The sequence below is a fragment of the Sciurus vulgaris genome (assembly GCF_902686455.1).
Source record: "Sciurus vulgaris genome assembly, chromosome: 8".
NCBI classification, from domain to species: Eukaryota; Metazoa; Chordata; class Mammalia; order Rodentia; family Sciuridae; genus Sciurus; species Sciurus vulgaris.
The window spans coordinates 69,744,822-69,757,492 of record NC_136468.1 but is presented as its reverse complement, the minus strand read 5'-3'; the positions used below and the strand labels follow the sequence as shown (position 1 = coordinate 69,757,492).

The 12,671-nt window shown below is 33.0% G+C and overlaps 1 protein-coding gene across 1 annotated transcript in view; it reads right to left on the bottom strand.

Annotated features, from left to right (window-relative positions):
• The window catches only part of BCAP29 (B cell receptor associated protein 29), a 36,481-nt gene that overhangs the window by 10,412 nt on the left and 13,398 nt on the right, over positions 1-12,671 (bottom strand). The window contains exon 6 of the mRNA XM_079150037.1: positions 12,345-12,447. Within this exon, the coding sequence (XP_079006163.1) occupies positions 12,345-12,447 (103 nt within the window). The remainder of the gene's footprint in view (positions 1-12,344; positions 12,448-12,671) is intronic.

Sequence of the window (12,671 nt, the reverse complement as noted above, 5' to 3'; positions counted from 1 at the left end):
ACCAGATTAATGTAAGACATTAATAATGGGAAAACTGTGTGTGTGAAATATGGGAATTCTCTGCATTATCTTTAACAAACTAGATGTTAGTTAAAACACCTAAATAGTTTTAACATAAAAAGTTGATCTTATAAAAAAGCATAATGGGAAACAAAATACTATGTATATAGGAACAGATGCAATAAAATTCACTAAGTCTATCCAAGTTTCTAAGAGTCTATCAAAATGACCTTCAAGGACAAGTATTATTCAAGGGACTCATAAAATTTTTGAATACACATTAAAATGACAAAAATAAGTATGCAACGATATTAACCAGTTATATGTTTATATAAATCTTATAGTCATTTTAACATTATTCATTTTCTGTTTGTGTATTTCTGGACCTACATTCTTTAATCACCTGTTGGAGGAAAACTGTCTACTAGGCAGAACTAAAACTGAACTAAAAACTAAGTATCTTTTGGGTTAAACACCAAGGTTTGGAGCTTATCTGTTCCAGCAAATTATATTATATAACTAATACACTATGGATATTTTTAATTATGTTAAAAGCAACAAGCAGAAACATTCTTTGGAATATAAATTAGAGTAGTGAAACCTCAGAAACTGTAAGAGTTTAGAAAGTAAATGTGCATAAAATTAATGTCTTATTATTCATATTGAAAATTGTAGTTGAAAATGACATAAAAGGTTTTAATAACTATAATAATTTTAAAAACTAAAAAAACCCCAAAATGTCCTTCTGAATTCATTTAAATAGATAAAATGTTAATTAAAAATTGAACAAAATTTTCTGGTGTTTTAAAATTATATGGTATAGTGTTACAGTGTATGTTTTTAAAAAGCCAGAATCAAAATGGTAATATTAAGAAAGATCAGTGAGTGGGCAGTGAGAAGATGGACATGAGAAAAGCAGACTGTATTTCAAAAATGTCAAAGTATAGCAAACAACTTCTATGTACACATCTTATGTAAGAGAAGGGTTAAGAGGCAACATGGTTAAAAATATCTTAAAATATATTTTAAAAAAGCAATCACAAAGTTTTTATGAAATAACTACGTTATGGTAAAAAAATACAATACATATAGAAGGGTGGTGAAAATGAAGATCCTTAACAACAACAATGACAAACCTTTACTGTTTTAAGAATATGAGAAAGGTAATTTTTCTCCTGGACTCTAAGAGCTGTGACTGTATGAATATATACCAAAATATTCCTATTTTTCATTACCATAAAAGATGAAGTTGATACTGAAATGAAAACTACCTTTAAGACAGGGAGTTTCCCTTTCATCTATCTGTTCAACAACTTACGAGATGCCTACCATTCATCAGATACTTTTCTAAGTGCTGAGGATATAATGAAAAGATAGCGAGGGTCTTTGCTCTCATTTTCTATCAGGGGAAAGAGATATACAAAAAAAGAGACCAACCAACAGTGATAGTGATAAATGCCATGCCGAAAGGTAAAACAGGGTGATGGGATAGAGAATGCCTATGTGACTTTCTCAAACTGAGTAGTAACAAAGTTTCTCTACAGAGCAAAAATTTAAGCTAATATCACTTTTGTCTGTTTAGAGGTCTAATAATGACATCCAGTAGCACACTTAGGGTCTGCATCTTAATTTCTAAATGTCATTCTCTACTTAAAGGCTGATTGAAGGATTGGGAAAAGGAAAGTGCCAGGATGAACCTGAAACATCTTGCTATACTGAAAGTTTACAGAATACTGGGGGCATGTCAAAAGGACATGGGACCCAGCTGGCCGAATCTAAACCAGTCTGAGCAATAAAATCTAATGCCCATAATGAATTATAGCCACTGAATACAGTGAACAAACAACTGGGGGAAAGAGAAAATGCCTCCTTATGAATAGGATAACATCTAATAAAAGGGAGAGGAATAAGGGATTTAGAAAATCACCATTGGGAAATATCAAAATAATAAGTGAGAGAAAAATATGAAGAGTGAGAGAAAAAGATAAAGCAAAATGTTAAAGTGTTATCATTTGGGAAATTGAATGAAGGGTACAGAAGAAATAGTTTTTTATTATTCTTGTGCCTTTTCTGTGAATTTGATATTATGTCTAAGAAAGTTAAAATAAAAAATTAGAAATTTTTCTATGTAGAGCAGAGAATTGGGACAGTAACTGAGCATGGGGGGGTGGGGCGGTGGAATGAAGGAAAGTTTTTTCCTCCCTTTTTTAATAGGAGATCCCAGAGGATGTTTGTAGGATGACAAGAAGTGAAGGAATAATTGTAGAAACAAAGTCTTTGAGGATGGTAGTGAGGTTGGGATTCAAAGTACCAGAGAAAAGATTAAAACTTCTTTCAGGGGAGAGGATTGAGACTAGCTATGGAGGTTTGGGGGATGGAACTGTGGTTTTGGTGGTGGGAAGATAAAGTTGTTTTTGTGTGATTAATTCTTTGTGTCCAATGAAGCAGGGTAAAATTACAAGTTTGAAGTTGACACAAGAGCTAAACAGTTTTGGAAAGAGGAAAGGTGAAGAGTTAAGAGAAGTACAATAGGATTGTCATACAGTGTTGAGGGCATATTTAAATGTAAGGATCATTTATTTAGAACAGTTGGGTCTTTCTGAAACTTATGGAGGGAAGAAGGGGAGGAAAGAGAGGGCAGGAAAAGAGAGCAGACAAGTTTTGAAGAACATAACTATGATGAATCATGGAATCTAAACTGGATAAGGAGAGAAGAGAAATCAATGTTTGTGGGTGAGATTTATCAATCATATTATCAGGAACACTAGTGAATGCTGGGGACACACAGATCTTTGCCTTCACAGCACTTACACTCTAGTAAGAGAGACAAGGAAATAAAAAGACAGTTTCTGAGGCATACAATCTCAATAAGTAACAAGGGCATTCTAGATGGGCACAAAGGTGAAAAGTAATGAAATGTCACTATTACAACTACCAGCCATAATAATAAAGTAGGAGTGTAAAATTTAAATTGGACAGGATAGAGATGACATTGGGGGTCAGATCACAGAAGGCAGCATCTGTAACCTTGGGGAGTTATAAGGGTAACAGAAGACAGTAAAGAATTTTAAACAGTGCAGAGGAAATAAGTGGATTAAAAGACTACTCTAGCCTGACATGGTAGCACATGCCTTTAATTGGATTGCAAGTTCAAAGCCAGCCTCAGCAACTTAGTGAGGCCCTAAGCAACTTAGCAAGATCCTGTCTCAAAATAAAAACTAAAAAGGGCTGGGGATGTGGCTCAGTAGTTAAGTGCCTCTGGGTTCAATTCCTGGAACCAAACCAAACCAAACCAAAACAAAACAAAATAAAACAAAAAACAATAACAACAAAACTGTTCTAGTGGCAAGGTGAAGAGGTCAAACAAATGGCAGAGATTAAAATGGGATACACATTAGCAGACTGCTTGCTCAGCAAGAGGAGTCAGACATTTTTGAGTGGAAACAAAGCCACAAAATTACATTACAGAACAAACATTAATGAATAAAATCAAATATAGTTCTCTTTTTTTTAATGTGCAAAGAACACAGGGGACAAAGAACAAAATTCCTTTTCTCTCTCTCTCTCTCTTTTTTTCCCCATGTGTTTCAATCTCCCTACCTTCTGGAGTTCAGAAAATAAATAAGACCCATGGGCAAAGTACTTCTTGGTTTTAGAAAAGAATATGTCAGCATACTGACACTTAAACTGATGACTGGTACTCTGGGCTAGGAACTGATAAACAGGCTTTCTAATTTAATAAATAAAATATTCACTATTGGTAAAAGAAACATAAACACAAAATGAACATATTAATCTTAGGTTAATGTATGTATTTAAGAAAAGAATTTTGTATCTGTTGCTAAGCAAAAAATATTACAAACTGTATTAATATGCTGGATCTTAAAAATGAGTATGTACTTTATAGACAAAGCACTGTGTAATTACAGATTATAGGAGATGCGTTGAAAGAGTTCACTTTATAAAACAATTTCATGTGTACACAGAATTTAGAATTACCAACCCATCATATATGAAAACTAAAGGAGTAAATCGGCTTTGACTATAAACAAAGAACTAGTTTTACTACATATAAGCACTTATAATTCTAAAATTATCTGATCAATATTCATTCAGCAAGTACTTAAGTACAGTAGATTTTATAACAATATTAATGGCAGGAATAAATCTTTTGAGCATATCCTCATTTATAGTGAAAAGGTACTTTCTTTATCTGAATACCCTAATGGCAAATATTTCTGCAAGGGGCAAGAAAATAATATTTTTAGTTTTCCAGGTCATACAGTCTCTCCAATTATTAAACTCTGCAGCCATGGAACTCATGTAAACAAATGGGCACAGCTTTGTTCCAATATTTACAATAAGAGAGGGTGAGTGCTAGGGAAGAATAGAGTAACTTTAGATTAGGTAGAGGGGAGTGATGGGAGGGGAGGGGAGGGGATATGGGGATAGGAAGGATAGTAGAATGAAACTGACATCATCACCTGAAGTACATATATGAATGCATGACCAATGTGATCCTCCATATGTACAATCAGAAAAAGGAGAAATTATATCCCACTTTATGTATGATATATCAAAGTACATAAATGCATTCTACTGTCATGTATAACTAAAACAATTTTAAAAAATTAAAAAACAAAACAAAACAAAACAAATCAAAGCAGCTGGCTGGATTTAGTCCATGGGAAATAACTTACTAACCCCTGTCCTAAAATAACACTTGCAGGTTTTATCATTTTATCAAAGATTTATAAGTTTTCTCAAAAGACCCATAAAATAATGTCAGAACATGAGAGAACAGTTCAAATCCTGGTGCAAAATATTAAGAATTCTACTATAAAGTTTTTTTAATCTCAATTTTCCTTATAGAAAAAATAAAGGCTACATAGGGGATGTTGCAATGGAATTTAGTTTTAGAAAGAAAGTGATTTTTTACTTCTTTAATTTTTTCAGCTCATTTTCCTAGCTGATTGCTTCTTATCATTTTCAAAAGTGAATGAATCAGGAGCCAAAAGTGAGGACAATTTGAAGGGGAATGAGATGATGTTAAGTTAATATTAGATAAGTTGACATGAGGCCATGCCTAGATTTTCACATGGAAATGCTCCCATCAGGCAACTCTAATGCCAAAACTCACACTCTAACTCTAATAAAACAATAACCAACTCATTTCATTGGTGTTCATCACTTTTAAATACTGGGAAATTAATACACTGTGGGCCTAACCAATCTATTGCAAAGACCCTAACTATACAAAACAGTACTATTTTTCTTTGATTTTATAAATCAATCCCAGATTTAATTAGCAAATGCACAATTCAAACATCTAACACTGCCTGTTTTACTACTGATCAGGCTTTGAGAGGTCTTCTTATCTCTTTCAATTTAGCAAGTCTGTAAAAGATTTTACCCTAAATCCTACTATATTCTCATTATGCTACAGAAGAAAGGCAATATTAAATGGATCTGCAAAGAAAGACAGTATCATAGAAAAATTAACCTTGAACTTGAGAAAAATGTTTTGGTTATGGTAATTTTTTCTAAGTTGACAGTTAAAATCTTTTTATTTCAGTCATTTCCTACTAACGTGGAAAGTTTTATAATAGAATAATATTTAACAGATAGTGAGTCTTAACACTGAACTACATGCTTTGTATGCATGACAACTCCATGAAGAACTACTAACTTCCCCAAGGCCAAAATTCTGTTGCTGTTTCTATACTTTCTTGAGAATACATTCTGGACTCTAAACATGGTACTCAAGCACTCCCACATCTTGTCTGTTTTCTTGCCAGCCTCATCATTCCCACTGCACTCTGCCATCAATCACTGAGTTTCTCCACAATGGATTTTCATCCTTTGCTTGAGTGTATTCTCAAGACTAGGGGAATATACTCACTGCTCATCTTTGCTTCTGAAATATCGAATACTGATGCCTACAGCTCAGTTGAAAAATGATAACTCTTCCACTAAATTCCCCCCAACTATTTCAGTAACAATCAATCATGTGCTCCTCTGCACTACCATAGTCCTTTGTATTATACCTTAACTTTGGCTTTTATAACTCCTCACTTTACATTTTTATTATCAGTGAATCTGTCTACCTTCCTAACCATATATCCTTGAAGATTGTGATGACCGTTTATTTATTCATCTTGGGTGTCCTTCACAGATTTCAACACAATAAGTTGTACATGGGCAGATACAATTTCAAAAACAGAAACGAGCAAAGATTACAAATTGCTAAGTTCCTTACTATGCAATCTTCTGATCATATGTAGTATTTCAAATCCCAGGAGCTGATCCTACAAAAACTGTTGGGGGGTACTTGGTTCAAAAAGGTTGTAGTAGCATTCTACGAAGCAGAAGAATACGCTACTGATTCAGTGTAGAAGTCGAAGAAAATTAATTTATGAGAAAGCTTAGTGAAATAAAATACAAGTTTTCATATATGTTGGGTTCATAAATTTTATCCTTGACAGCAATCTCTTGTTAACAACTAAAAAGAAAGCAAAACAAGATGGAAAGAGCCCAAGGAAATGAAGGAAAATTTTGTCAAGCTTCTGAAGAAAATATCAAATTGTGGAAGTAGTCCAAAGGAGAGGAGGTGGGGAAGTTCAAAGAGCAATGGCATTTGCTTCCCAGTTTCAGTTTCTTCATATACCCTAACCTCCCCCAACTTCTATTAGCCATGCACTTCTAATACACTCTGTTCCTTTTGGCAATTTCAAAATATCTTTTACAGAGTAAAATCATACAAGAGAATTTTACTTGCATTTATTACACATAGTATTTTATACTATAAGTATCTTCTAGATCATCAGTAAAGTTTAATATTATTTATACACACTGAAAGTAGGTATTCCCCTGCAATCCAGGAAATCTTTACTAGTAATTAAATAATCATAGATGGAATCGTCATCAGGTAAAACCTCTTAGCCTAATCCTCAAATGTTATATGCCGGAAAAAAAGTCTGTGTTCAGACTTTTCCCTTCTCAATCATCTTCCTTGGCAAGCCTATCAACTCTGATTAACAGTGACTCTAGGATGTATGATGGTTTAGATTCTATCCTGGGACTACCTTTCTACTGAGTTTTCAAATTTTTATTTCCAACTATTCTTTACACATTTTCACTAGAATATCCAAACTGAGTATAACCAAACTAATTATTTCTGCCTTCCCCTGCCCCTGAACAAAATAAAACACCCCACTACTCCTCTGGTTCTTATCTCTGTTAAAAGCATTATCTAGTCAACCAAACTAGAAAACTGGAGTCATCTTAAACTTTTATTCTCTCTCATACAACACAATCCTATTGATTCTGTCTCCTTTAGATTCTACAAGTTTCCTGAAGGCAAAACAATAGATTTTACAAATTTCCTGAAGGCAAAACAAGACAAAACAGGGGTTGGGGACGTAGCTCAGTGGTAGAGTGTGTGCTGACCATGCAGAACCCCTGGATTTGGTCCTCAGCACCACAAAATAAAAGACCACAACAAATAGACAACAAACAAAGTCAGGAAGTGAAATGGCTCTGACCATGCTCAGCAGAAACAATGGATGCCAGAGATAATGGAGCATCATCTTCAAATTTCTGAGGTTAAGCAGTTTTTAACCAATGGTAAGACAAAAGTAATATTTTCATACATTCAAGGCTTTAAAAATTGTTTATTGCTCATCCCTTTTTTCCTTGGGGAGCTAGTGGATTAAATGCTTTACCAAAAATGAGAGTAAACACAAAGTAGAAAATATGGAATCTAAGAAAGGCAAAGGGAACTAGTTAATAACACAATGTAATAAAAATTATGATATGCTTATATTGAAAGGATGGAGGGGGATAATCAAAGTGTATAAGGAGTTGGGTGAAATACAAGATCTAAGGCCTTTTCTTCTACCTAAAACCAAAGATAATATCTCAGACTGTAAGGCAAATATCAGAATAGTCCAATGAACTGAATATATTTACTTCTGGGGAGTGGAGCCTCATGAGAACTCATCAGGAAGAGCATCAGGAGACTGTTGTTCATTATAAGTCTCATATTAATATCTGTCCTTTCAAATTATGTATATGTAAAATTTTGATAAAATAGAAAATTATGGGCTGGGGACATAGCTCAGTTGGTAGAGTCTTGCCTCATAAGCACAAGGCCCTGGGTTTAATCTCCAGCACGCCCCCCCCCCAAAAAAAAAGGTACTTTACTCTCTTTTACATACAGTGACTACTTAGAGTTATATTTCTATAAGTAAAGGCTCTCAGCTGGAATGATCTCTAGAGATCTATTTTTAATAATGAAAAGAACATGCTCATTTCTTTTCTCAAATCACTTTTCCTTTCCTGTGAAGGTCTACTATTCCATATCAACAGATGTTCTAAACAACCAACCAAACTCTTAAGATAATGAGAAATTGTTATGTTGGCACATGCCCTTTTTTCCTTCCCAATGCCCCACCCAAGAGAGTTAAACATTCAAGACTGTGAGCTAACAGATGGATAAAACATGCCAGGTCCTGTCTTAATGACTGCACAAGACATTTTTTTCTGAAGTAAGAATATGATTTAATTAACCACTTGCTGAACTTAAGTTTGGGGGAAAGGGAAGATACTGTGCAAAGTTCTCTCTTATGGAAAATAAACATAATTTAAGTGTCAAAAAGCCAACAGTGAAAATAATTCTTGATGCTCATTTCTGCTTGGTTATGTTATGGGGTGATATAAAAAATTAAAATTAATCAATTCCCTTGTTTTATAGAAAACTGTTACTTAGAAAGGGTTAAGGACTTGACCAAAATTATCCAGTGCATTTTCAGAGACTTTGAAAAGTAAAATTCATATAAGAGCATTAAAGTTAAACAACTTCTCATATTTAAGGTCCACCCTCAAAGTACAGCTTGGCATAGACCATTAATTAGATAATTCAAGCCAAAAACTTCTGCCTCAGACTACTAGGATATTTGTAAGAGAGATTAAGAAAAAAAATTTTTTTCTCACTGAATAAATCCATGTATTATAGAAAATAATTTAAATCCAGAAAAAGTCATTTATTATACATTCCAGAGATAACCATTGTGTATTAATAGTTTGGTGTATGTTTTTCCTAATTTAAAGTGTTTTTATATAGATTTGTCCAGTTTAACTTCTGTAACTCACTTGGCAAAAAACATAAATCTGCTAAAAGCTCATATATTCATCATAGAAGTATTTACCATGAAGGTCTAGTGAACATGCACATCTAGGTAGAAATAAGGCAGGAGGAAAGAATATCAACATATTCAAATTAACCATCCTTTCTTGGGAGACCCATCTATTGACTTCTCAACTTTACAGCATTATCATTCATTGCTTCCTAGGGTGACTACCAACTTCTAACTGACGAGTCTGCTATACACTTTGCTCCTCTCACTAAGAAGAGTAATGACATTTCACTTATTTTTCTGCCACTCTTAAGTTCATCAATACATTTAGAGAACTGTGATTTTATCCTTATTTGCTGAAGTGTAAATTAGGTGCTTTGGGATATGCATACTCTCTTTTAGATCTGTAGGGTGATATTCTATACTGAAGTACAGGAATAGGTTACTAACTGGTCAAAATCTGAACTGGTGGTTAAAAACTAATGACGTTTGGCACTACTGATAGAGCATTCTTAATAACTGCCTTCAGAATGCCATTTTTCTAATTTGGGGCTTATTAATTTCATAAAACTTTGTATTTACACTTCCACGAATATACTTGGGAGAAAATGTTTCACTTAAATTTAAGAAACACCAAAGGCAAGAAAATTCATATGGAAAACATTCTGTCTCTCTCAACATTGCTTTTTACTAAATTTGCAAATATAAAAGTCCTTACTGAACACTTCTTAAACACTGTCACCTTAATACCCTAAATTTTTAGGAATCAATAAATATTTTTGAGTGGTATTATATGTAAAGTATTATACTGATGAATTCATCTAAATCCACTCTATTAATATAATTTCTTCATTCTTGCCTTCATGAGTCTGACTGGTTGAAGAGAATGTTGCCAAAGAAATGTCTTCTTTAGAAATGGGACTTTTGAGCTTCTCAAGGTTATTAAGAATGTTATCTAAAAACTAACTTTGGGTAAATAAAATGTGTTCATAAAATATTAAACATCTTGCAGGAACCAAACTGGGCATACTCAAACAGGTAAAATCTGCTTTTTTCTCAATACTCCTTCACTTTGAAAGGAGTTGTGTAGTCTACATTTCAAACACGGAAGCTGGTATCTCTTGTTATCAGATTTTAAATACAATGCCTATATTATCAAAGAGTTCATTTTCTCCAAACATCTAATTTGTCTTTCAAAGAAATACTCATATAATACTGAGTTTATTTTTATATCAGACTTAGGAAGCTAATTAAAAATTGAGCAGGGTTAAGAAAGGCATAACAAGGTCTACAGCCTATTCTTGTCTTTTATTTTTGTACCACTTGCTTATAAGAAAACAGATTCATAACTTTTCTATGTTCATATATGAATACATGACCAGTGAAATTCCACAGCATGTACATCCACAAAATGGGAAGTTATACTCCATGTACATTTGATATGTCAAAATACATTCTACTGTCATGTATAACTATCAAGAACAAAAAAAAAAAAAAAAAAGAGAGAGAGAAAAGACTTTCTTGGCTGACATAAAAGAAAGATTTTGAAACAATGTCATTCATTTTCTTTTCTTTCTGTTTTTCATTTTTAACTCATTTAAGATGGTTTGGAAATAGCTTCTTGAATTCTCTAAAAGGATTAGCAGCAACATTTCATGCTGAGTAAAAAATGAACCTACTTTCTTTTCTGAAATGACTACTGCAGAGGGTAGGTGACTACTAAATTTTCATGTAAATGTTCAATTTTTTATCATGTCCAAATTTTTGTAATTGCACAATATATATCACTACTAACTATAAGAGTCCTCAATTTTGAGCTAAATTATACCAACCAAATAATATGCCACTTTGTCTAGAAAGGTAATTTATTTATTTATTTTATTAAAACTTTATTTATTGATTTTTTTTATGTCGTGATAAGGATTGAACCCAGTAACCCAGTGCCTCACATGTGCTAGGCAAGAGATCTACCACTGAGCCACAACCCCAGCCTTGGTTATTTTTTTAACTTATTGCCTGTAAATTGTCTTTTTTTTTTTTTTAACTTTAAATAAGATATAGAAAAAAGTGATTAAAGAATTTTGCATCCTTAAAATATTCTGTGAATTTTCAGTTTGTTTATAGAATTAGCTTTTATCTTTGGACTTTCAATTTAAAATTCAAATATATCTTGATGCAGTAAATCCTTTCCAAAGAATGAAAACAGATATTTAATAATAGCAATGTTGTAGTTCAAGGAACTTTTATTGTACTTAGACCTGCTAAAAGGAAACCTAAACTTACAAGTGGCAGAAAGTAGGTAGATTCAGTCACAAATATTCTCCAGCTTATCTTCAATTTAAAGTAGAAGCAATTTGAAATTGGACATGGTCTATGCATTGTTATTATCTTAACCTTGACTGGATGACAAGTTCTCCAGAATCTAGCCAACAGATAAGGAACAGTTGTTCCTATATGCAGAAATGTGCCAGAGGTCAAGTCACACACTTATAACCAGTTTTCTATAATGATATTGGATTTGGGATGTCAACTTTTTTTGTGCTACGCAGCTGTAGGCAATAATGTTTTATTCTTTGATTAGGAAGAAAATACTGTTAGAACATTTTTTTTTTTCTTTTAATGTAGAACAAACAGCTGCCTTCATGAAAATGGAGTTGGGGATATTCTCCTTCAAGCCTACAACGCAATGTTTTTTTTGGAATGAGGCACTTGAATTCTCAGCTACCACCCTAGATTGTTGCTTACTGTGTCTATCCATCTCTTTCAAGGAATGCTTTCCTTTTATCTAGTGGGTAGGAAATATTAGAACTTGGGATAAGCAATATATTTTCTTGTAACCAAAACTGTCCTTTTGTGACTTGTTTCTATGAAAGTAGTAATATATGACGATGGAAAAATGTGACTCATTTTACAAAAATGTATTTACAAGCAACTTTTCAGGAACAAAACTCTTCTACTAAGGCACGGACATTTGTATTTACAACACAGATCTGAAACACCTACATGTTTCTCTGCATAACAGAACATGTTTCTCTTGGCTGAACCAATGTTTTATCTTCATATTTGAGCAGGAATTTATAAATAGGTCATTCTTGGAATTTTGGCCAGAAGGACATTTAGGCATTAATTTTGTTTTAGGGAAACAGTGAAATGCAACAGCATAAAATATGCTAGTCTTTTCACTTTTTCACATGCACACAAAGTTACCATCTAAAGTCTTCTTTAATTCAGTTTTCAGTTTTTCCTGGTCTTCTACTAGTTTTTTATTTTCTGTTTCAAAAGTGTTTTCTTCATCCGTGGTTTTCAAGATCTATCACAAAAAAGAGTTACAGGCAGAAGTAAGCTTAGATTGAGATAGCCAGATATTCTCATAGGAAGTAGGACGACTAATCTATCTACAACTATCAGATTTTATTTTTTTCTTTGTCCTTTTCAGTATTTTATAATTTTCTATAAAGCTACACTTTCATTTTTTATAATTTACTTTTGCTAACAGAAACTTGATAATTGACAAACACATAAAAGATTTATTTT